The sequence below is a fragment of the Rhipicephalus sanguineus genome, chromosome 8 (genome assembly GCF_013339695.2).
Source record: "Rhipicephalus sanguineus isolate Rsan-2018 chromosome 8, BIME_Rsan_1.4, whole genome shotgun sequence".
Taxonomy (NCBI): Eukaryota; Metazoa; Arthropoda; class Arachnida; order Ixodida; family Ixodidae; genus Rhipicephalus; species Rhipicephalus sanguineus.
Genome location: NC_051183.1, coordinates 82,986,767 through 83,013,834, shown reverse-complemented (window position 1 = coordinate 83,013,834; position 27,068 = coordinate 82,986,767). Strand labels below are relative to the sequence as shown.

At 48.3% G+C, this 27,068-nt stretch overlaps 1 protein-coding gene across 1 annotated transcript in view; it reads left to right on the top strand.

Annotated features, from left to right (window-relative positions):
• LOC119402179 (uncharacterized) overlaps positions 1-26,774 on the top strand; it is a 35,699-nt gene extending 8,925 nt beyond the window's left edge. The window contains exons 3-5 of the mRNA XM_049418738.1: positions 841-879; positions 18,423-18,509; positions 26,698-26,774. Coding sequence (XP_049274695.1) covers positions 841-879; positions 18,423-18,509; positions 26,698-26,774 — 203 coding nt within the window. The remainder of the gene's footprint in view (positions 1-840; positions 880-18,422; positions 18,510-26,697) is intronic.
• The last annotated feature ends 294 nt before the right edge of the window (positions 26,775-27,068 follow it).

Below are 27,068 nucleotides of genomic sequence, written 5' to 3'. Positions count from 1 at the left end.
AAGCAAAAGTTCGCAGGCATAATATGGCATGCGCTATCGCACGGTTGGGTAAACCCTAGCCCCTTCAGGCGTCACCTATTAAGAACTGCCTGGAAATGCGTGAAATCAGTACAACGTTATTTCAAGGCACTCGATATTCTATTGCAACAAAAGACAATGCTATACGAATTATTCCTAATTGAAATGTAATTAAATTTTGCTTTATCATATAATCATTCATGCTGTATTTTAGCATAACGAGAAAGAAAGTTCAGGCTACATTTATAGTGCAAATTCATTTTCATTTACGTCTCTTTTTAGCAAATAAACATTATACTTTTTCATGGCTCTCGGGGAGGTACCATGTTCAACGGACGTTTGACTCGTTGAACATGGTATGCCCTCATCAAAGTGATTATATGCAACAGTACACTGCAAAATTAAGGTAAATGAAGACAAATTTGTCAGGCTGGAGGTTATATTTGTCCAAAGCTGAATCTACCTTGCTCTTTCTTAGCGCCTGGTTGATACAAATATCAAAAAGAAGTGGTGTACACAATGGTGCACATATCTTCTCAAAGAGCTATGTCATTGCCCTTCGTCAGGCAGTGGATGTAGAATAGTCTTGTGATGATGATGATGGTGACCTGAGATGCGTCCAAAGGAAAGAGCAACGAATAACCTTGACCGAAACTAAACACAGTAGTAAATCAGTTGCTTTGAACAATATCACGTTTTGATCCCAATGCAAAAACCATTGCGAATTCAAAGAAAGTTTAATACTATTCGGATAAGAAGCTTTGAACCTGGTGTTTGGCCCAGATATGCTATTTATGTGATGTTTATGCCCTCCTCTTTCAGCGCGAGGTGATCAAACGATTTACACATCGATCAGAAAGAGTAAGTACTCTGATGTCCTTGTGCCTCAAATCTTTGCCTTCAAGAAAAGCCGCTTGCAGTGCATTTCCGATCACAATACCTTGTGCTGGGAGGTAGGACACACAAGAGTTAGCAGGATGCATTAGTATATCTTTGCGAAAACTTTAAGTCCGTTTGCATTTCATTAGTGTTGGGAGACAAGGCGTACATCACACGGCTGTGTAGGAGAATCATTCAGTAAGAAATTAGGTTACGAAGCGACCTGTATGTGAGAAGGTTCAATACCGAATACACTGTACCAGCATTACAGCGCTTTAATATGCGTGGTTGATTTTCAAGAGGGACGAACAAATCGCTACGTATCTGCAATTTGTTGTCGTAGACATCGATAATTTTAGCAACAGGTTCAGGTTACGCTTGTGAAAATTATATCCGTACAGTTGCTCTATGGAGCGGGTTCCGTTTAATAATGTTCTTTTTGCGTCTGCTTTAGATTGTCAGCGTTCAATGAAACTTTTTATATCCGGTGCTTATGCGCTATCGAGTGCACTTCTGCATAGAAATTGCTGTTGCGTGCTGCCAGTTCTCATGACACTCAAAGTTATAAAGCGGGCATTTATTAGGAACGTCTTCATTTTGCACAGACGAACATAATCATGCGGAAGTACTTGCATCGGTGGTGGGGACTATTCTTGTCTGTGATCCGATTTGGGTGTGGTCGCTTCGCCGTGTCTTCGGGGTAGCATTAAGGTAGTATTAACTGTTGCATCACATGTGGTGGGCGAGCTTGGCACTCGATTTAATCATCCTACATTAAGTAACGTGTAAAAACGCAATATGAAAATATACCTATTCCAGATAACGTTTTAGTAGACGCTCTTCCTAGTCAAATAGTTTGCAATTCAAATGATAAGTTAGGTCGCAAAGATAACGCCAGGGGCGCCACTGGTTACCTTTGCGCGTTCGCTTCGCAACTATGAGCAGGGGAAGGTGCTGTATAGTTCGTCAGGGATAATTTGCCCAGATTAGCCTGATAAAATACGTGCACGATCGTGCGCACACGCAATGAGAGGAGAACACATAAGGATACAGACTATGAACACCAAGAAATCACATGATCTTTAGGTGAAAGAGAACGGGTTTGTATTGTTTTTTTTTTTTGGTTTTTCAAGTATGTCAGGGGGAACTCCCGTTTCCGCTACACTAGGCTGGAGCGCATTAGTACTATATTAGCACGCGACACGCGCCATAATATTTTTCTTGGCAACATCAGCTCATATAATTCAGCGCTTCGGTATGCCACTCGAGCACCTCGCGAAGGTTGTTTAAAATAAGCCTGAAGTCTCTTAAAAGACCTACGCGGTTCCCTGAAGGGAAGCTTCGCAGTTTACGAAAATATTAGTCTTGGTTTGGGAATTGAACACTGGAATAACTTCTCTCCTCGGGGTCACTTCATCATCTCAGCGCGATGCGCATACACGCAGAATATTGCAGATCACGCCTGCTCAATCCCACGAAGGAGGCAAACACTGTCGTCCTGTTTTGTGTAGAGCAGGTATAACGAGAAATACGTACTTCATATTTGTCACAAAGAATGATTCGCAGTTGCAGAAAAAAATCTTTATGTTTCATGCATAGGGGAAAAAACGCTCCATTTTGATTTTGAGCGTAAAACGAGCTGCATTTTTTATCCGTAATTATAACGTTAACAACGTAGATTACTTCTATCATTGCTCGAAACACGCATGCAACTTAGATTGCCGTTCACTTTCTTCCTCTTAGTAGGCACGAGCATTCCATGGCACCTAACTTGATTTGTTCTTATATACAACTCCCCGATTCAGCATAACCAATCTCCGTCACACACGCTAGCGTCATACGTTATTTTCCTAACGAATAACTGATGTCCGCCAGGGTGGTGTAGCGGGTATGGTGTTCGCCTTCTAACACGAAGGTCGCGGGTTCGATCCTGGCCGAGGCGGCCGCATTTCGATGGAGTCGAAAAAGCTTGACACCTGTGCATTGTTCGATGTCAGCGCAAGATAAAGAACACCAGATGGTCGAAATTTCTGAAACCCTCCACTACGGCGTCCCCCAGAATCATACCGCGGTTGTGGCTTGTTAAACTGCAGACATTACTATTAACGAATAACTGATTGAGTTCCCCTAGCTTGAACATATCCTTCTGAAGTTTCTTCAGGCACATTGAAGCTTGAATAGAGTTATTGTCCTGAATGACACGCTTCAGACATCCCATTTCATGCGATGTGGAGCCGCACATACGTGGCGTCATCTTGCTTGGCTGTCTGGCTGATAATGTGTAAATTTTTAAATAGCTGTGTCACTTATCGAAAGGAAAGCTTATTAACATGTTGTTCGCATGATTACCAATAATTATAGCTCTTTTTTAGAATGCAAGCCATTCCTTAGCAAAGATCCGGTTACCCTGAAGCTTATAATGGACACCAAAGTGCAGAAGAGACATGATTACACATAGCTTGAAGCCCTCAATCACTGCATTAGGGAATTTTTTCCCTAATGCAGTGATTGAATTTTGTTCCCACTGCCGCTCTCTGCAGGAGCAAGTGCAACAATGTGGCCAAAATTCCGCCACATCCCCCACCGCCGGGGGATCGTTTGTACTTTCAGGGATTGTTGTACAGCCACTTGTGGCTGTACGACAATTTATTTTACACAAGGAAACATGAACACTTTAAAAAGCGCAGCTTAGGCGTTGGAGTCACGAATGGCTAACGTTCGACACCAGAATTACGCTCGTGCCACAGCGCCAGTGTAGTCGCGCGCGCACTTCGTTGTCGTTGTCTTCAAGCGAGACATATCAATTCTACCCCCCCTTAGACGAAGTCTCCATAGCGGTCTGGAGGCCGCCTAAGCTCTGGTGGTCGCAGTTACCGGGTGGTTTCTGCTTGTGACGTCGAGGTGGACAGTTGCGAGGAAGTCTTGTCTTGCGTGTTGAGCGAGTCAGGCCGTTGATCAGCAGAACTCGACGGCGTCTCTTCTGACGTTGTGTCCGAGAAATCATCTGCTACGCTCCAATCTGTCGGTGATAGGGTTGTGTGTCCGGTTTGGCTCGTTTTCCTCATGTGGTTGAGATGGCGCCGAACCTTTCCGTGGTTGCTTTTTACAAGCCAGGATCATGGTCCGAGGCGGCGCAGTATTTCGCCTTCAATCCAATCTGGCTTTTTCAAAAACTGTCGGATGAGCACTCTCTCTACTACTGCGAAACGACGGGATTTCGCCAATGTCTCCTGGCTCTCAGGGATGTGTATTTCCGTCTTCCGTTTGAGAAGACCGAGAGGACATAGAAGCTCTCATCCAAACATTGCTCTCGCAGGTGACATTCCTGTAGCAGTGTGAATGGTCGTGTGCTGCCGATACAGGAATCTTGCAAGTCGGCACTGTATGGACTTGTCTGTATCCCTCAGGAGTGCTCTTTTCAGCTCTGCCACATAGCGTTCTCCCTGGCCGTTTGTGGCAGGATGGTAAGCTGGTGATGTTATAGCCTGTATGCCATTAGCCGTATAGAACTGCTTTATCTCGTTGGAAATAAAGGCTTTTCCGTTGTCGGAGACGACCTTTAGGGGAATGCCAAACGCAGCAAAGATGCCTCGTAGCACATCGATGACAACCGCGGATGTTGCTTGCGTCACGTGCCGGACTTCCACCCACTTAATGTGTGCATCCACAACAACCAAGTAGGTGCGCCCGAGTAGTGGCCCCGCGAAGTCAACGTGCACCGTGTGCCATGGTGCCTTGGGACGGTCCCAGGAGGGAATATGAGCTTTGGGTGGGCTCTTCTGCGTTGAAAGGCATTCACGGCACTGTCGCACCGTTTCTTCGATCACCTTGTCGATTCCGGGCCACCATTCCGGGCCACCACTCCTTGCGCACTTCTTCATGGCTACCATGCCTCGGTGACCAGCGTGCAGAAGGGCCAGAACGTGGGATCGTGCTGAGCTCGGTATGATCACCCGTGATCCAAGCGTGAGGCACTCGCGATGAAATGCTAGTGCGGTCGCTCGTCGTCGGTAAGGAGTGAACTCATCTCCAGTGAGTTTCTCCACTGTGTCATCCTGCACTGCCTTGTACAACCTCTGCAGGATGCTGTCTTCTTGTGTCAGACGTGCTATCTCTGTAGCAGTGAATGGAGGTCTCGACAAAGCTTCGAACAATAGTACGTCGCCTGGTGGCCAGGGTTCATCGAGACGTTCTGGTAATGGCAAGCGGCTCAACGCGTCCGCGTTTTGATGGTTCTTGCCATGCCTGTAGACGATGTTGTAGTCATAGGCCGACAACTTGATGCACCATCTGGTCATCCGTGGTGACAGGACTTGAGCCGTTGGCTTCCCTGGACCCAGTATGCCGAGAAGCCGTTGATGGTCCGTGACGAAAGTCACCTTTCTTCCCGCAATATACTTGTGGAACTTGTGTGCAGCAAACACTACGGCAAGGCCTTCTCTGTCCAACTCAGCATAATTGCGCTCCGCTGTCCCTAGCGTCCGAGATGCGAAAGCGATTGGCGCCTCTCTATTCTGGTCATCACGTTGAGACAGAACAGCTCCTATGCCATATGGTGAAGCGTCACATGAGACGAGAAGCTCCTTCTGTTCGTCGTAGTGTGCCAGTACGGTCTGACTGAGAAGCAATCTCTTCAGTTTATCAAATGCTTCTTGATGCTTGGTCTCCCATCTCCACGTGGCGTCCTTCTGAAGAAGCTGGTAGAGACAGCTGGCAATTGTTGCCCCGTTCATCAAAAACCTGTTGTAGAAAGCTAGCATTCCGAGAAATGATTGAAGTGCTTGCTTGCAGTTTGGTGCTGGAGCCTCCGTTATTGCTCGAACTTTCTATTCGTTGGTATGGGCGCCTGTCTCGTCAACCCGGTGTCCCAGAAAAGAAACTTCTCGCACTGAAAAGCAGCACTTGTTTTCGCCGAGGCGAAGGTTGCAATTGCGCAGCCTCTTCAGAACTTCCTCCAGTCTCTCGGCGTGTTCAGTGGCGTCTTTTCCACTGATGATCACGTCATCTAGGTATGCGCAAACGCATGTGATGCCAGACAGCATAGTCTCAATAAAGCGTTGAAAAATGGCTGGAGCTGTAGAGATTCCGAAAGGCAATCGTTTGACCTTGTAAAGCCCTTTCAGCGTGTTCAGGGTCAATATCTCTGCTGTCTCTGGCGTTATGTGAAGTTGCTGGTATGCTTGTGCCAAATCCAGGGTGCTGAATACCTTGCCTCCCCTCAAGTGGCTAAGGACTTCATCTGTTGTTGGAAGTGGGTAGTCTGCCTTCTTCGATACCTGGTTCACTGTACAACGGTAGTCGCCACATATTCGCAACGAGCCCTTTTTCTTTCGGACAAGTACGAGAGGCGTTGCCCAATCCGAATGCTGCGCAGGCTCGATTATGCCTTGACTTTGCAGTCGATCCGATTCCGCTTCTACAGCTGACCACAGCGCGAAAGGAACCGGTCGTGATTTTAGGAACTTTGGTTTCGCTCCTTCCACGAGTTCACGTTGTACCGCAGGACCGACGTGTCCTGAGATGTCCTCGTCGAACACAGACTGGTACTTGTCTAGAAGCTTCGAAACAAGTTTGTCGTCTGATACGTCATTTATTCCCGTGATCTGTATACCCAGATGAGGAAACCAGTTTCGTCCGAGGAGGTTACAACCTGATCCTTTGATGACAACAAGCGGTAATGTGAAATTCCTGTTCTTGTGCGCTACATCTACCGTTGCACATTCTAGAACGCGGAGGGACTGGCCTGACCATGTGCGTAGGAGAATGTTGTCCGTTTGAAGCTGTGGTGGGTCATCTGTCCACGTGGCTTTGAACGTGGCCTCACTGATGAGTGTGCAGGCTGCACCCGAGTCGACTTCGAACTCCAAGGACTTTCCATGTATGCGTAGTTGAGTCATGACCTTCTGCGTGCTGGACGCGTCGATTAAGGTGTTGAGCTCGTAAAGTGCCATGTCTGGTGAATCCTGTTGAGTCGTGACTGGTGCTGAGGCCACTGACGAAGTTCCTTGTCGGGGATATTCAATGTTGTTGTTCTTATTTGTTCTTGCCTCTTTCCGCTTTTTCAGGCAGGCCTTTTCAATGTGTCCGCGTTTCTTGCAGTACTTGCAGGAAGCTGTCTGAAACTTGCAAGTGTCCGGACTATGCCGCGCGTCACAACGCCAACAGTGTTGTTTCTTCTTTTGGGCAGAGGCACTCGAGTGACGTTGATTTTCTGTCTTGCAGATACTTGTGCAGGCTTCGTGAATCTCTTTGAATTCCGTTTTCACGTTTTTCTGATCTTCGACGGCGTTTTCAGCTCGCAGTGCAATGTCAAAGGCTATTTTGAATGTCAAGTCCTTTTCTGCGAACAGCCGTTGTTGGACCTGCTCGTTCCGAAGACCGCAAACGAAACGATCACGCAGCATTACATCAAGAGGCAGCATTGTTGGATTCACCGCAGCGTTTACGCTTGTTCCAAAATTGCAATCTGCTGCTAGCTTCTTGAGCGCTGTTACGTAATCACTGACCGTTTCGTCATGCCGTTGGTCACGACGTTGAAAGCGTGCCCTGCAGAAGACCTCAGACGGCTGTGGATCAAAGTGAGCCTTGAGCATCTCGACTATGTCATCGTAGCTCACTTGGTTGGGCTGCTTGGGTTGAACGAGGGCACAGACGACGTCGTAAGTCTGTTCCCCGCATAACGTTAGCAGATGAGCACGTTTCTTGGAAGCGTCCGTAATGTCGTTAGCCTCGAAGAAGAACTGTAGCCTCCCATACCAGGATCTCCAGGAGCCGGAGCTGCCGCTGAATTCGGGTAGCCGGCCAAAGTCAGGGGTCGCCATCTCGTTCCGTTCCTTGACGTCGGTGAAGTGCCGTTGAGTCCAGAGTCTTCCTCGTCGCCAACTGTTACGTCTGTACAGCCACTTGTGGCTGTATGACGATTTATTTTACACAAGGAAACATGAACACTTTAAAAAGCGCAGCTTAGGCGTTGGAGTCACGAATGGCTAACGTTCGACACCAGAATTACGCTCGTGCCACAGCGCCAGTGTAGTCGCGCGCGCACTTCGTTGTCGTTGTCTTCAAGCGAGGCATGTCACCCCTACAAGGGGTCTTTAAGGAAATATAAGTGAAGTGAAGTGAAGTTGTCAGCAATCGAGGAACGAAATACATCAGCTGATGACGAATCAGATGTGGAAACATCACTCTGCGTACGGGACCTGGCATAGTGAGTGTCACCCGGTGCGTCCATAACTTGTGCGTCTTCGAGGGGTTCCCCTCTGCCGATACATTCCCCTCGCACCACACTAACAATGAATGGGGATGGGTTGGTAACATAAATTTGGGTGTCGCCCTGAGTGACTTCCGCGGTCGCAAACGACACCAGCAAGCTTTCCTAGTGAAAACGCGGTCACATGGAGAAAGGAGTGCAACGGTGTCAGAGACCGGTGCAATAGGCTGACATAGCCGTTGACGAGTTTGCAGGAACTGTCCTGTCGTATTGACGAGTACCTTGGTGGCTGCCGATGGACTGTCTGCCGGCGTCAAATCTGAGAATGGTGAGAGCTCTATTTCGGCTGGTGCGTAATGAATTATGGCGTCGTGGTGGGCGCGAAAATCCGATCCCAGGATGACGCCGTGAGGGTATGAAGAAGTTATGATGAATTCGACGGCGTACAGAGCGTCCTGAATGATGACACGGGCTGTGCATACCGCCGGCGGGTGAATACTTTGGGTACTGGCTGTACGGAGGGAGAGCTCGGAAAGTGGCTTCGTCACTTTTCGTAGTAGTCGACTAAGTTTACAGTCCATAACGGAAGTGTCGATAAGGGCAGATGCGCGAACACCGTCCTCAAAAACGTCTATCACGTTCGATGGGCTTCGCTGATGGCTTTTGCAGTTTGATTGCGTCGCAGCACTTGCCTGGGGGAATGCGACGACTAGTTTTTCTGGTCGCGTGGGAGCGGACGTGGCCGCGTCGCTGCAGTGAGCGGCGTCGTGGTGAAGGCGAACGGCGGGTAGATGGAGCTGCGCGAGACGTCGGTGACATAGGCGTAGGTGGGTCGTAATATGGGCGGTTCGACTTGCTGGTGGCAGGCGACGCGACTCTAGGCGGCTGCAAGGGATTGCAATAGCGCGCCACGTGGCCGGCGGAACCGCATGCGAAGCACATTGGGCGGTTGTCAGGTGTGCGTCATTGGTTCGCTGGGGCAGGGCCCGCCCATGGTGCAGGACGGAATTGACGGGGCCGAAACTGATATCACTGCATTGTGGGCTGCAGTCTTGGCCTGTGCATGACGTCAGAGTAGGCTGCCGGTACATCCGCTTCGAAAGACTGAGGTCGAGCGGAGGCTTCCGCGTAAATATGTGGGGCAGGCGTAGGGATTGCTGGGGGCGTTCTCTTGACAACTCGGGCGTAACTCAGCGGTGGCGCAGGAGCCGGATGGTGCTAGTACTCGGGCATGACCTCCGCGATTTCCTGCTCATTTGCTCGATGGAGGGGAGGCAGAAGTGTGGCCGACGGTGGCTGAACGTGCTGAGGGCGAGCAAAGTCCAGTAGAGAAATCTGGCGCGCGATTTCCTTGCGCACGAATGACTTCATCTCTGCGAGCAACGCGGAGTGGTCGGATATAGTCGACAGGCCAGCGAGATTGGCGTCGCGTGATGGAGAGCGACAGGTCATCGACCACTGCCAGCGCAGCTCTTCATAGTTTTGGCAGAGCGTTATGACCTATGCCACTGTACTGGGGTTCTTGGCGAGAAGCTTGGTGAAGGCATCGTGGTCGATGCCTGTCATGATGTGCCTCATCTTGTCAGATTCGGACATGGTGGCGTCGGTTTTCTTAAACAAATTGGGGACGTCTTCAATGTAGCTGGTGAATAATTCACCGGTCTGCTGAGCGCGTTCCTGTAAGCACTGTTCGGCCTGCTGCTTACGAGCGGCAGGGCGGCCAAACACGTTGTTAATGGCGGTATTGAAGTCGGACCACGTCGTAAAATCTGATGCGTGGTTGTTTTGCCACAGGCCCGCCACACCGGCGACGTAGAAAACCAGGTTAGTCAATTTTCCTGCCTCGTCCCATTTATTGGAGACACGCGCTCGTAAATCGCGAGCCAGTCCTCCACGTCTGTACCATCTGAGCCAGTGAAGACTGGAGGGCCGCGGATACGAGCGACACCGGGATATGAGGTCGGTGAAGGCGCGGGCGTTTACTGGGCGGCGTTTTGAGGCATGATAGCTGGCAGGGTATGGGTTCGAAGAGCCAGGGGCATCGAATGAGGGCCAAAGTTGTTGTGAAGGCACAGCGCTCTCCACCAAATTGTAATGACGTTTCTTAGCGGGCACTCGGCGATAATATACGACAGCGACAGTCAAGGCAGCGCCGACTCTCAGCACGAGCTGCGTTCTGTCTAAAAGGAGCCGAAGAGGGCGACCCACTAGAAGGGGCTGCAGAGGACGGCCCACTGTACAGTACCAAGGCTTCGCTACAATATCTATATATCTATATATATATATATATATATATATATAGACACTGTAAAGGCGTTTATTAGCGAGTACTCGTCGACGATATACGACAGCGACAGTCGAGGAGGCGCCGACTCTCAGCACGAGGGGCGTGCTCTCAGAGAAGAGGATCACCCACTAGAAGGCGCTACAGAGAACGACTCATTACTGAGCTCAAACGCTTCGCTACAATGCATATATATATATATATATATATATATATGTATATATATATATATATATACATATATATATAATGTATATATATGTATATATCTATATATATATAGTAGTGAGGCCTTACTGTTAATGGGCCCTCCTCTTCTTCATTCTGAAAGAACGCCGCTCGTGCTGAGACTCCGTGCTCTGCCTTTTAGATGCGAAGCATCTCTCGCTCGGGGGTATGTCCCGCAGTGTTGGCCTGGGCGTCCGCACTCGCACTACGCATGCGCAACTCTCCTCCTTCTCTCTCTCTCCAACATCTGCGCGTTACTCTCTCCACTCCCCCCCCCCCAGCACCTGCTTGCGCTTCTCCTGCGTTCTCGCTTCTGCTCTCGCGGCGCATGCGCTACTCTCCTCCTCTAGTCTCCTCTCCTTCAAGGGGTAGAGCGCTGGTAGAGCGCTTGCTTTCGTTGACTCCTCTGAAATCGGGCTCGACATGCCGAAATTATCTCCTGCGTAACGCCTAGATGAGCGCCAGCGCATGCGCGTCCCCACCCCCTCTCTCTAATCTTCTACGCTGCCCAATCTCGCGCGCCTGCCGATCGCGTTCCGCGCTCGCCCTGTGAGAATTAACGGCCAGGCTAGAGGGAAGACACGACGCGCGTAGTGTTCCTCTTAGCGTTCCACGACGCGAGGTCGGTAGTATGCCCAACGAACGCCAACGGAACGCGATCGCGCAAGTGCTCCGGCTTCGCATCGCCTCATGGTCCCCTTTAGCGGGAGATGGTGCAATTTTTTGTCGCCTTTGCGCTTTGCCGCTGAGTGCTGTCAAATAAACACCTTTACAAATTGGTAGAGTGCTGGGCCCTCATAACAACTTGGGTCCCCAGTCGATGACCCGGGAGCTTCGATCCCGTGCGCTACCATCTACCATACTTCAAGACGCTGCCCAACAAACGCCTCCTCCCACACCGACCACATGTCCCCGTGTCCCTCGTATCCGCGAGCCACCTCTCGAATTCATCATATTTTCTGCAACCTCTCACGACGTTATCCCGGGAGAGGATTTGCTCCCCCGGCACAACGCCGTAATTCTTTGCGCACCGGCAGAAATAAAACTCCCACCTTTCTCAGATTTGACGCCAGCAGACAGACCATCAGCTTCGAGCAAGACACTACTCAAAGACGACACCAAAGTGTCTCCAAACTCGTCCTCGGCTGCGTAACTACGGCGCCAGTCTCTCTGTTGCATTATTTTCTCAATTTGACCACGTTTGCACTAGGAAAGGCTTGCTGGTGTCATTTGCGACCGTGGATGTCACTAAAAGCAGCACCGCTACATTTGTTACGAACTCATAGCCGTACATTGATACGTTGGTGCGAAAGGAATGTTTCAGAAGTGTAACCCCTCGAAGACGCACAAGCAATGGACGCACCCTGCGACATGCACTGTTCCCGTTCCACTACGCTCAGTGCTGCTTCCACGTCTGATTCGTCACACGCTGATGTATTTGGCTCCTCGATTGCTGACAACCTTACGCCGGTTCAGCATTCCCAGCTTCCGTGCCTGTTGGAAGAATTTTGTTCTTCTTTCGATGTCGCTCAAAGTTCTTTCGGCCGCACGTCCACTGTTATACACCGCATCGAGACTGGGGCCCAACTGCCCTTGTGGCAACGTCCGTATCGCGTTTCTCGCACATAACGTCTTACAATTAACGAGCAAATCGACGACATTCTTTGATATGATATTATTCGACACTCAAGCAGCCGCTGGGTGCCTCCTGTCATTCTTGTTTCGATGAAAGACTGTTCTCTACTGTTCTGTGTCGACTACCAACGACTGAAGGTCACCCTTAAGGCTATTTATCCAGTACCGTGAATAGACAACGCGATTCGCAGACTGGAGCAGAATTCTTTTCGCTCCAGTCTCGATTTGCGCTCGGAGTACTGGCGAGTACCCATGGCTGATGATGTTCGACCGAAGACAGCCTTTGTCACGCCCGACGGCTCGGAGTAATTCAACGTCATGCCATTCGGACTGTGTACTGCGTCCGCGACCTTGGAGCGCATGATGAATGCCGTTCTGCGCGACTTGAAATAGCACACGTGCTTGTGCTAAATCGACGAGGTCGTCGTTTTCGCTCCGGACTTCTCCACGTATTTTGAACACCAGCGGCATATTTTGACGTGTTTGAGCAACTACGGTGTATGGCTGAATTTAAAGAAGTGCCAATTTGCAGCGCAGCCGCTGACAATACTAGGCTACGTCGTGTCCAAGGACGGAATTCTCGCAGATGCAGGTAAGCTTCGGGCCGTGACCGAGTCCCCAAACGTTATGTCCGTCAAAAACTGTACAGTTATCGTAAAACTGTGGCCCAACATTCGGCGCTTCATTCAAAACTTCACCACTCATCGCCGCTGACGAAGCTCCTTGGAAGTGACAGGCCCCTCAATTCGTAGGCGTCAGAGTGCAATGACGCTTGCGCAAAGCTCCGTCGTTTGTTGAAGTCTCCTCCCATACTACGCCACTACGCTCCTACCTCCACTACAGAGGTACACACGGACGTCAGCGTTGCCAGCGCAGACTAGGGTTCTGTGAATACATGTATGCCGTGGCATATGCAAGTCATATGCTTGCTAAACTGGAGACCAATTAAACGGTCACGTAAAAATTACACATCATCTCCCCCTACGGGCAACCATTGTGGGATGCGAAAGCATCGCGGGAGTTGCGCATCGAGTTTGCGTTTCTCTTGTGTGACTTATGAGAGTGTGGCTGTGGAGGCGTTTGACTTACCGCTTGCCGACGATGACGTTTACGTTCGGCTTCCCAAGCCTTCCTCTGGTCCGCAGCGCTGGCACTGCCGCTGCAACTAGCGCCGACGTTGACGTTGTTCATGGCGTTTCGCACAGCGTTGCACAGAGAGAATGACGGAAGCACAGCGAACGTGCGCTTTCGCAGCGCCGCAGCTTCGAGATTCGTTTGCCGGCGTTGCCGTATACGTTCAGCTTCGCGAGCGTCCATAGCGCCGTTGCAAAGGAGAGTGCAACACTGGCTAGCGTTACCGTTTACGTTCAGCTTCGCGACCGTCCATAGCGCCGTTGCGAAGGAGATTGCAACGGGAGCGAGCGCGCGCCGCATTATATACGAGCGCACAACTGTGTCGAAGAGAGAGAAACGGGAGAGGAGAAACGAAGGGGAGGCATCGCTCACACCACCTCCTCCCACCTCGTCACACTTACGTGAGAAGAGGGGGGGAAAGTTGGCGCATGCGCAGTATTGGTGCGGCCGCCGCAGAGCGGACACTGCCCCGAGCATAAGATGCTTTCCCATCTAAAATAATTTCTGGTGATCATCTGGGCCCTTACGAAGTTCCATCCCTATTTGTATGGTCGCCCACTTCATGTCGTCACCGACCGCTCTAGAGTATGCTGGTTGTCGTCATTGAAGGATCCCTCAGGCCGTAGCGCCCGCTAGGCACTTCGCCTGCAAAACCGGAACCGACGCCACCATGCGGACGACGGCGCCCTCACGCACTTCCCTCGCCTGACGACAATGCCCACTGCCCAGTGCCTCACCCTACCGTTTCTTCCATCCACATTACACCATTGCTACCGAACAACGCCAGGATCAATCGATAGCCTCGCTTACAGCAACAACACAACTTCAAAAATTTTTTTCTTGCTTAAAACAAAAAGTAATTTGATAAAACTTTCTCAGTCAGTAGAAAACTAATGTTGCTAGTAAATGCGCTATTTAGCATAATTTTACTAGGACCACCTCAATGTTAAATTTACGACTAAACATGTGCAAAAATGAACTTTTTTGCAAATTTGTCGCCAGCTGTACACACCATTTCACGCCATATACGTCTCAAACTATTTTTCGCCTACAGTAAAGCTTCCTGGCAATCAGTTAAAAGAAAATATTACATTTCACTGAATGTTGCTTTTCTATGAAAAAATCCCCAATATGGGTCATATTGTTCATATTTAAGGCCGCATAAAAAACCCACGAAAGCGTTCGTGAAACTTATTTTAAGCGAGAAGCCTACAATCGATACGTAGAGAAAAATTTGTCCCAGCCTAATTTATGAAGAAGAATTTTTTTGAAAACGCATTTTACGAGCCATAGTTTGGAGCTTTCCGAAAAACTTCACATACAGTTTGCGGCGCTGAAAAATTTTTTTCGCCAAAATTATTTTGGCGGAAGGCTTCTGGCTTTGGATAGATAGTGCTCGATTTTTTCTATTCAAATCGCAGGTGGTAGAGCGCCAAGGCTGGGACAGTTGGCCTGGAATGACCCATATACCAAAATTGGTATTGCGCGACGTCTGTGTCGAACATAGGTAGCAGGTGGTAACACGAAAATCATGACATTCATGTCATGTGGTTATGATTTAGGCGCCACGCTCATGGTGCACTCGCGGCCATTTTGTTAACTGCATATATACCTAAATTGGTATGGCATCACAGGAGTGCCGAACATAAATAGCAGGTCACGCATCCTGTATATGTAGCAGAATATATGTTTCATTAGCATGGCATATACCAGATTGTACACGCATGCATGTATGACAATCTCGCGATATATGGCGAACTAGATGTCGCGGCATGAATGACTTCATTAGCCTCAGTGACAAACAAGACGATGTATGCAGCTCTTTGCTGGCTGCTTCGCATTACATCGATTACCACACTGCGTGGGATCTGCCAATTTTTTTATCCTTCTTATTGTACGGCAGGCAACCGTCGCACACAACCGACACAATCATTCCACATAAGCCGGATCGATCCGAGTGTGCGCTGATTTCTGCCACAGCCGGACTTGCTGATCAGTGTCGCGATCGCGCCAACACATCTCAGAGGGCACGGTGCTGATTATTCTAAAGGTTACGTAGTCCATACATTAAACGCTTGAAATTGAATTTTCACTGCCCGTAAATCTGAAAAAAAAACGTTAGTAAATGTTTGTGACACTTTTCTTGAATGGGTGCACTTCACTCAGTGGTACGACAAACAAATGAAAGAAGACGGCGATTGTATGAAGACACTACTCAACTTCGTCAACAGCCATTGAGGCGATATCAGGTTAGATCGTAACCAATGGAATACAGAGGGCGCTGAGGCATAAATTTGACCTTTTCGTGCCATTAGCTCGTTCAAAATGAGATGTCGCCAGAGCTCGAAGAGATTCCTAGTTTCGCCAAATGCGAGCCATCCTGCAAAGCACCCGTGTGATTGTCATGGCTCTTCAGGAATGTTTGAAGAGGCTCTTGGGGAGCCCAACTCGTGGAATAGTGTTTGCCTATATAAAACAAAGATGGCAGCACGGGTTTCGTGATTGGCGCGTTTTTTGAGTCTGCACACTAAACGGTGGACTACGCGTAACTTTTCCCGCGCGTTATAAACGAGCATGGCGCAGTGGTGTGCTTTGAGCGCTACCACAAGGACGGTAACCTCATGTAGTTTGTATTTAACTATCGAGGAATACTAAATTTTGTCCACGGGAAGTCGAACCGAACCCTTACTTTCTGGCGGTGCAGAAATTTCTTTCTGAATACGTATGAAATACCCCAGGTATGGGGAATTACCAGGTACGCAGCCAAGGCGGGGGAGAGGATAGGGGAAAATTTTTATGGAGAGGGTTGTTTAACCGAAAAAGAATACAGGAAACAGGTGTTTTTCAAGGCCCTCAGCAAGTGCCCCCTCCAAAACAATTCCTGGCTATGGGCCTCGATATTACATGACGGTGCCACATGCGACTAATAAACATTTTATCTGTCGTAAAAGCATTTCACGTCATCCAAAAAGTGACAATTTTCGAACAGTTTTTGTCATTTAATCGGCACTTAGCGGGTTAAAACAAATGCTGCGCCCTACCTTTCCCGAATTTTGCGCATCCACTCTCGCACGCACGGTAAAGCAATAAGCATTTTTTGCACCATGTCTTCGTGCCACAATTTATCAAAAGGGGAGATAAAACTTTATGAGACTAAGTAAAGTCAAAGCGCCAACTGGAAGAACGGCGTCCTAAGAGCACATCGTAAACTGACGCTTACTACAGGTAATGAGCTTCTCAAAGAGTGGTTTGATGTGCATATTGTGCTTCATGTCTAGCTCGAGTTGTTCTAAAATGATGGTGAAAAATACAGACGAGGAATTTTACAAAAATTATGATGGCATGCCTAGATGACAAATAAACGCTATCTCTTGCTTAATGATGTCCCGCAAGTTGGTTGGAGAAGAAGATAGAGGAGATTGCGGAGCGCAGAAAGAGGAACGCCCGTGCAGCTCTTTACGAACGATGTCGCGGATCAGCGCACGTAAGTCGAGGGCCGCCGGAAGACGAATGTCCGAGGTATCGTAGCAGAGGCAAAAAGATTGGAGTTCCTCAAGAAGCTGGCAAATGGTGATCACGTCCTGAGTGGTCGCAGGAAATGGTGTTTATTCCTTTATTATTGTGGCATATTTGGTCGGTCTGGGACATGGCGGAGTTTACACGCTTGCACATTGCAAGAACATCCTCAGTGTACAAGGTGTATGATTCACCAGGCAGTTGAACGCGTTCTTCCAGCTTCTTCGCTGCCTCAGCGCAGACTGTGGGGGCACCGGAAATACGACGAAGCTGCTGCATGAACGTGTGCCAGTCGGGATGATCTGGCTGATGGTTCCAGAACCAGGTTTTCGCGAGATCAGAAAGGTAGAAGGGGACGATCCGCCACTTCTGCGAGTTGTCCCACCTGTTCAAGTTGCGAACGAGGTCGTAGTTTTGTAGCCAGTCTTAGACGTCATCCCCTCGTGGACCAGAAAATACTGGTGGATCACGCTGATGGCTGTTGATGACCGGAGCGGATGGAGGAGGCTGCAGTAGGCGGGCGGCGTCGGAAGAGGCAGGATCTTATTGAGCGGGAATGGCAGTTGGTATTACGGGGTGACCCGAGGAGAGCTCTTATGAGAACGTGCGAGAGGACTTGGGGATCGCAAAGCACTTCCACCACCTATGAGGAACCGCTTTATTCGAGTCTATCTCGAGCTGTTCTTCAATAATTATGATATGTCGAGATGACAAAGACCTCACAGAATTGCTGCGCGCTCGTTATGCTTACCTAAATACAGTAATGTGTGCTTCTTTACTGGAAACGTACAGTTAGAAGGAAGTGCAGTCTGACCGTCGGGACGTTTTGTTGTTTATATGCACAAATTCTAACCAGACACTGGCAAGTTCATGACAGAAACTGTTGTATGCCAGAATGTTCACTGCACTCGAGGCTATGAAAGCGTCCGCATTAGGCTGACCGTATATAAATGGCCAGGCTGTAGCTTGTGCACTCTATCTCGTTCTTTCCTAAGAAAATCCCCTTCGTACCCCAGTTCAAACGTCCTAAGGCCTCGTGTGGTGCCACGCAGGACGTACGCAAGGCATGCAGTAGTCTGCATATCAAAGACCTCGCGGATACATGATTACGGTACATACATACACGCTGATGGGCTTGTTGACAGGGAGCTTATGTACCACAAACATTGTAGCGCAGAAAAAAGATGGGGCACATCACTTTTTCAAAAGCGCTTCCAAGGGTATGCTCTATCTTACCACTAAACGGAATGATGAAGGGGGGGGGACGGGTTGCGGTCAAGTGGAAGTCTCAAGGGAGCGAAACGCAGAGCATTCGGAGACTTAGCTCACGAGGCCTCATATGGCCGTTTATGCCACGTTGGGTCGGGCGGCAGCTAGGATGTCTTGTATTGCTAGCTAGCTCGTTTTTAACATTCGATTTTGAACATTCCATTGTCCCGTGTTCCTTTCTACTTATTCACTGTCTTAACCTTATGTTATGAGCTTTGAAGAATTACTGCTTCTTTGAAATCCCTACAGACTCGTCCCGACGGATCAAGAGGTCGGAGGCATTTCGTCGACCACGATCACCACCGCGTGGTAATAAAGCACCCAGACCACCACCACGTACGTATAATCTTTCCCACCTTTCAAAAGACGAAATTCAAGCATGTCACCATAAACACATTCGCTAAGACAATATTCTACCCAATTATACTCACAGTGAACTACACTAGGTGAAGAGGCAAGCTTCAAGTATGGCGGTCTTTATCCTCCCCAGAGCTACTCCGTCTTCTTTCTCTCTGCAACCTAGTTCTTCGTCCTGACGTTTTCAATACCGTAACAATACCCAGACCAGATATTTTACAGGTACGCAATACAAGTTATTTACGAATGTGCTATATATATATATATATATATATATATATATATATATATATATATATATATATATATATATGAGCCGGGTCATCGTATGAGCCACGAGAGAAGAAAGGGTTCAGCTGGTTCGACCTATGGATGCCATCACATCCTATGATTTCCTGACCTCATCTGTAAATAAACACAGTTAACCTCAATCGAACCGTAACAATTTTGCGGTGGAGGTGCGGGGTATCCAATCAAGAAACACGGTTCTGCAACCGCTTGATCTACGCAGAAGCCACCGCATTGCTGGACTGCCCCCGTTACCACTGGAGGTCGATATGTCTCGCGGTGAAGACCGAACCCGGAACCCCGCAGCTGCAGCCACAGCACCAATTCTAGCCACACATTTGCTACTTGCTTTGGCCGCAGCTGGCCCTTGGCAGCGTTAGTACCTGATAGAGCCTCGTACCTCCGGAGGCAAACCTGGCGAGGACGTGGACGAGTGGCTCACACACTACAAACGGTTGAGCAATTACTACCGTTCGGTCGCGGCAACTCAGCTGACGAACGTGGTGTTTTTCTAGACGGACACGGCACTACCATGGTATGAGAACCATGAGGACATCCTCACGACGTGGGATCGCTTCGTGCCTGAAGTAAAAGAGTGTTTTGCGGACTCCGTGGCAAATAGGAAGCAAGCCGAACAAACGCTGATGCAAAGAGCCCAGGTACCAAGCGAAACGTGCACGATGTACATTGAAGCAATTTTGAAGCTGTGCAAGACCATCAGTCCTTGCATGTCTGAAGAGGACAAAGTCGGCCACCTGTTAAAAAGAAACGCAGAGGACGTTTATCAATTCCTCATCGGCAAAGACAGCATTGCTACAGTAGCCGACGTCATACGGCACTGTCGTACATTTGAGAGACTGAAGGTGTGGCGTATCGCTCCTACATTTGGCCGAATACCGAATGTGAGCACGGTAGCGAGTGTTGACAACTATGCGCCTTTTGATTTTCCGTCCACGATACGCGAGGTCACAAGTGAAGAACTTGGTCGACACGCTCACGCGACGCCTTGTGAAGCTGCACCTATGTCGGTTCCAGCTCAGCATCATGTTTCCATTGCTGCAGCAGGCGTCGAGGAGCACAACTATGGTTCTGGCGCACCACCGAGGCCGCAGCACAATCACTACCAAGACTAAAGGTACGAGCGTCGCTTCTGCTACCTTCGTCAGCCGGCCGCCAGCTATCAGGGCTCGAGCGAATATGCACTTGTGCCACAGAGTCGGGACGATGCTTTCCAGCATTATAATGTATATCGCCAACCTCTTGTGTGCTACAATTGTGGTGCTGCCGCACATAGCTCGATTCTGTCGTCGGCGGAGTGAGACGACATCGCGATACGAGCCACCGTCAGCATTTCCTCGTGTTGGTAACGCTTACAAAGATCTCTGGTCCAGCTATCCCAGGGGCACCCCACGACAGGAGAACCAGCGTGGCAGCTCTCCGGCTTCTGATCGCAGTCTTGACACCTCCGCCTGCCCGGCCGCGTGGCTAGGCTTCACCTTGACGGCGGCTGACGTCACGGCCACCGCCGGGAAACTAGCCGGCGCGACCGATGGATGTGAGGTCGCACAAAAGGGCTCATATGCCTCCGCCAGTTACCATGTTTAAGAACAGGATACTAAGTGCAACAGCTTTGGTGGACACCGGTGCGACGGTTTCAGTCATGAGTGTTTCGTTTAAAGATCGCATTGGCCGCAAAGTTGTTTCCCTGCAAAGAATTTACTAGATTTCGTGGCGTCAGCGGTGACGTACTTCAACCTGTAGGAGTAGGTGCCGTTAACGTGCTGTTGTCAGGAACAGTGTTTCCAACTGAGTTTTTGGTTCTGCAGCGGTGTACGCACGATGGTATTCTCGGCATTGACTTCCTCCAAAGATGACGTTAGGCCCAACCCTCGAAAAATTGAAGCAGTCAGCACCTTTAAGCTAGCCAAGTCTGTAAAGGAACTCCGCAGCTTCCTAGGGCTATGTTCTTACTTTCGACGCTTTGTGCCGAAATTTGCGGACATCGTGCATCCACTGAACAGCCTCTTGCGAAAACACAGCCAATTGAAATCGTCATCTGAAGGTTATGCTGCATTCTCTCAACTAAAATTTCTGCTGACGTCAGAACCTCTCCTTCGTTACTTTGATCCATCTGCGCCTACTGAAGTGCACTGTGACGCAAGCGGTATTTTTACGGAAGCGTGCTTGTTCAGCACCATAATGATGAAGACCATGTGATCGCCTGTACGAGTCGTTCTCTGAGCAAGGCAGAAAGGAATTATACTGCGATAGAGCAAGTATGCCTGGCAGCTGTATTTTATGTTCAGAAGTTTTGTTCTTACCTGTGTGGGCGTCCGTTCACGATTGTAACCGACCATCATTCCCTGTGTTGGCTCGTTGCCCTCCGAGACCCTTCTCGACGCCTTGCGTGCTGTGCTTTGCGGCTCGAGGACTTTGACTTTAATGTTTCATACAAAAGTGGCAGGCGTCATTCCGATGCGGATTGCCTTTCTCATCTTCCTTTGTCAACAACGGAAGATAATGCGGACACCTCCGACATTTGCTTTGCTGCTGTCCCTCACATGTTCCTGACTCCACCATCTTCCAGCGGGAACAGCCCAATGATTTATGTTTGGACCCTTTGTTCGCCGACGCTCAAAGTCCTAAGGGGAGTGGTCGATTTTGCCTTCGAGATGGACTGTTATACAAGATAAATTACTCCGGTCATGGTGTGCGGTATTTATTGGTTATTCCCGAAAGTCGCGACGCGACGTTCTCCGTGTCATGCATGATGATCCGACGTCAGGCTATCTTGGCTTCCTTCGCACCTTACACCGAATGCAGGAGCGGTTTTACTGGTCTAAAATGCGAACATGTACGAAGCAATATATCTCGAGCTGCGACAAGTGCCAGCGTCACAAGGGACCCACAAGCGCTCCACACGGACTTCTTCATCCTGTAGCGCCGCCCACTACGCCTTTGGAGCAAGTTGGTACCGACCTGCTAGGACCGTTTCCGCGATCTTCGAACAACAACCGCTGGGTCATCGTTTGTGTCGATCACCTCACCAGATATGCGGAATCCGCTGCGATACCATCCTCCATAGCCGCGTCCGTCGCTTGCTTCCAGTTACGCTCCGTTGTTCTTCGCCATCGACCGCCTCGTGTAATCATTAGCTACCGTGGTCGCCAATTCGTCGCGGATACTTTGGAAGAATTGCTTCGCCTTTGCACTTCGCAGTTCCGCCACTCAATGCCATATCATCCCCAGACAAACGGGCTTGTCGAACGTACAAACCGCACCTTAACTAATATGATTGCTATGTACGTATCATTGAAACACAAGAACTGGGATGATATCTTGTCATTTAGAATCTATGCTTATAATACAGCGAAGCACGAAACCACAGACTTCACTCCTTTCTACCTGCTCTACACTCGATCTCCACGAAGTTGCCTTGATACAATACTCCCATTTGCGCTTCATACGGACGACTCAGTCACCCAAACATTGTGCCGTGCTGAAGAAGCCCGCCAAAGTGCTGGCATTGCAAGACCAATCCAAGCAGCGGTATGATCGACGCCGCACGACGTTTCATTCGAAAAGGGTGACTTTGTATGGTTGTGGACCCCGCAACGCAAACGTGGTTTATGCCAGAATTTTTTATCCCAGTATACTGGCCCATTCGTTGACGTAGATAGCTTGAGTGACTTGACCTACGTGGTGGTACGTTTGTCCTCAGCTGGTCGTCGGTCTAGTCGGAACCAGTTGGCGAATGTTGCTCGCCTCAAGCAGTTTCATCCCGCGCTTCGCCAGTGATTCTAACTCGCCCAGCGGGCTTCGTCTGTGAACCGGGGAGTGCTACGGTATGAGCCGGGTCATGGTATGAGCCACGAAAGAAGGAGAAGGGTTCAGCTGGTTCGACCTATGGACGCCACCACCTTCTATGATTGCCTGACCTCATCTGTAAATAAACACAGTTAACCTCACTCCAACCGTAACTATATATATATATATATATATATATATATATATATATATATATATATATAGAATATAAGTATTGGTATATTATTAACCATTGATTGGTGGAAGTCCAAGAAAAAAATGCACCAAAGTATGGCGTATAAAAAAAATTGGCCGCATATCTGCGTGCTTCGCTGCAAATGTCATGTAAAGACGATAGAAGAGGCGCTCTGTGAGATATGGACGCCATCTGGCAATACGTCGGGAAACATGAGTGCTGTGTTGCGTGCTGGTAGTCCCGGCGCAGCAGCAGGCGAAGACCGGCGGTGACCAACGCGACCGGCGGGGACGCCAGCCAGCCCGAAAACGCGGTTTGGCGCGAAGCGCTGAAGCAGAGAAACGTCCGCACTCAACGAGTACTCTCCACACACTCTTTTATTTACACGTCGCCTGGGTAAAACAGGAACGCCAGAGCGGCGCCCACAACCGGCAGCCTGAAGGCCGCCCACAACGCTGCTTTTTCATTTTTTAAATATTTTTTTTCACCTTCTTGGCCTTCTCAAAACTAAAGTTTTTCAACACCAACCCATGGCATTCGTACAGTGCAACAGAACCGAAACCGAAACACAACAATGAGCTCGTGCGAAGGGCACGGAGGAAGGCAAATTTCAGCGCAGTCGCATTTTCAGCTTTGTTGAAACAGCGCTCACTAGACGACGACGAAGTAAAAGAAGGCACAGGACAGGCGCTGCCTGTCCTGTGCCTTCTTTTACTTCGTCGTCGTCTAGTGAGCGCTGTTTCAACAAAGATGAACGCATACCAACTCGCTCAAGCTTCCATTCTTATGCATTTTCAGCGCAGCTTAAGAAACTAGGGTCCTTAAAATTACGTATGTATGCATTTTCTATTAAAGGACCACGCCACCTAATACTTACCTAGTGATGTTGCACCTCAGATATGCATGATATTTACTTTTTGATCGACAACGTTCACAAGTATGAACAGCCGTACCAGTTCAAGACGGCTGGCCCTTGGGCAAGTGGTTCAACTTTGGCCGAGTGGCTGAATCGAGGGACGTGCCGACAAACAGAAAGACAGACAGAAAGACAGACAGACCAAAATTTCTGCGTTTAAGTTCCCCAAGAAAGACTATCGTCTTTAAAAGTACTGATTGCAATTGATGTCACTTGTACAGCATAGGGGAGCAATACTGCGGAAATTCATGGCAAGGAGCCTAAAGGAGTTTGACAGACTGTGAGAGCCTTGGCGAAACTGCTACTTTAGAGAAGATTTTCAAGATGTTTTCGCAAGTTTGTACAGGAAACTCGCAAGCACCTTCAGGAAGGAAGACGGTGATTGTGAAGTGGCGATTGTGGCGTGATTGTGATTTTTGTGTCGGTAGCGCAAGAGAAATCGATGGAGAAAGAATTCATCTTGTACACTATGATATTCGCCAAATGTGCGCGATAGTGCGTGTAGATGCGTAGTGTTCAGTGAACGCGCAATGACATGTTTTCAAAACTTATGTGAACCCCTAGCAAAGACCGGAGGCACAGCCCGGATGAAAACGTGACGACTTTGCTATCGCCTGCTTCCGCCATGTACTTGAATCACTGTCGTGAAAGAGGCCGCTATCGTGTAACAGTTACTGGGTGTTTTAGGTCAGCAGCTATTGTGTAAACTTCCTTTTTTTCTTCTAATGCACGCGAATGTTCTATAATCAAGATTAAAGGCTCGAAAGACTTTAAAATCTATTATTACGCAATCATCTTCAAATGTGGCTATACAAATAAGTCTATTTTATTTGTTCATTGATAACTGAAACTGAATCATTTACGTAAATACGGAACAAAAGTGGTCACAGGTCTGTGCCAAGGGGCACCCCTCAATACACTGGAATAGCACCTGATGTTTTATCATTTATTTTGGCATATTGTGTACAAATATTTAAATGGGCGGAAACTCAGGAAATAAGAAAATCCGGAAGACCAATCACGTATAGTTTCCGAAATAATTGATGATGAGGAACACGGGCGAAACATTTCCTTTGGTCTACGAAGATCATGTCGACCTGACCACCCGCGTTCAGCACGGAAGCTAGAACATTAGCAACGGAAGCCAGCTGAGTAACGGTTGAAAACCCTTTTCTAAAACCATCTTGGTGTTGTGATAGTATCTTATTTTGCCTAAAATTTTGGTTATGCAGCTGGCCACAATATGCTCAAGGAGCTTACAACACAAAGAAATTAGAGATATAGGGCGGTGATTTAAAACTCACAACGGATCTCCCTTTTTTAGTATAAGAACTACACTTGCTGATCTCCATCCATGAGGAATGTAAGAGGTCTTTAAGAAAGATTGAAATATTACTACAAGAAACTTTGCTAAGAGTTCCGCATATGGGCGAAGGAACGCTTTCGGTATTCCATCCGGTCCAGGTGATGGCTTTGCCATCAGTTTGAGTAGCATAATGAAGAGTCCCTCATAAGACATAAGATCGACATCAAATGAATTCAACTAGGAACCAGCGGTACGCTTCTCAGCAGTTGCAGAAAACACGCTATGAAATGTGTTATTGAAGTGATCAGCAACGACCTGTGGATCACCCAGTATTTTATTATTACGTGAAATCTTATACAGTGACATCTTGCGCTCCTTGTATAATTTCAATGCTTCTGCGGATTATTGTTGGTAAACTTCGGCAAGGTAGTGTTGAAGTGAAATTTTTCGCCTTTTGAACAGCCTGAAAGAGTGCCGTTCGAACTTCCTGCAATGCATGGAAAGAAAGCGACCGTTTTCTGAAACGCTTAGCATTCGGTTTGAAATGAATAATGTGTCTATTTATCCAATAGGTATATTTGGCCGTTTTTTTTTAACTTCAATGGGTTTATTGTGATCGGCGCATTATAGGCAGTTTTTTTAAACTTCAGCCAAAGCAGTAAATTATTACATCCGTTATTCCTTGACACCTATCATTTACGTTCGTTGACGTTGCTTGATCTTCATCTGCGAATACATAAAACAGCTTGTGGTGCATGTATAGCATTGCTGTATATAACTCTTGGTTGGATTTCTTCGTAACCGTTGACAGAAAAGTGCCAGAAATATATAAATAAAACAAAATATATTTTCCTGGAGGCCTTGGATCACAACGGTACAAAGAAGGCCGCACGCCGATAGGTAGCAATACCGATGCCAACATAAATGAGTGCTGACCCGTGTTGAAATTTCTCAGTAAGCTCTGTGCCGTCGCTGAACAGCTTGGCTGGTCATCCACATTTAAAGAATGGAGTGACCGCTCATTTTGTTGTCGCTGTTCTTGCAAATTATTTAAATGAGAGCGAGAAAAATAACATAGGCCCCATTAAATAATTAGTTGTTATATCTATATACAATAAGAAATACAAGTGTTGCGTTCCAACAAATTCCTGAGTGAGCAGTGATCGCTTTCCGGGGAGCCATGTAACACCAAACGGCCACCTTACCCTGCGCAGCAATGGGTTGCTTTTTTGTGTTCCCTCCCAAGCACAAAGCCGGCTATTTTGCATAGCGATAATGTTGAACTTGTAGTCTATCGGATTAAGTGCAGGCACGTCTTAACTCCTGCTCATTCATACCTATGTCCAGGTTGCAGTGCTAGCAAGCACACCTGCTGATGTATAAGAGGATCAGTAATGCTTGCACATGTCGCACTCTTGCTTATCATGACCCATCAAGCGACCTTTGTTTAATTATGATGCCAGTAACACCTAGCAATAAACATTCTTTTGCCCTGAAACTTCTACCGGCAATGTTCCGTTATAACGCATGTCGAGGCCTTGATGCTTGTCAAACAGGGGGAAAAGCTGATAGGTTAACCATACGGTATCAAATATTCGTTTTATTTTTACGTTTCTTATGATGTAGAATTTAATACCTCACTCATTTTGTGCAGGAACAACATCGCTTTCCAATGCAAGCAAGCCTATTCGAACGCCACGCCGACACAGATCACCATACCAAGGCCGTTAAGGCAAGTATATTGCTCACATACGAGCCCGCAAATGGGCTGCGTCACGGATAAATCTTTGAGATTTGTTGAATTGACGCGCATGATGACATCAAGCTACGAATCAGTCAATCTCTGTTACGCGAACCTGACGTACGCTGTTACATCTGGAAATCAGTACGTGCACACCGTCCCCAGTCACCTGAATTTTAAAGTCTTCTAGCTGCAAATGCAAGCAGTACAGTATAACAGTGGAGATTTTTAAAGCAGCGCTGCTACACAAATTAAGCATGTCATTTCAACCACTTGTTCTCGTA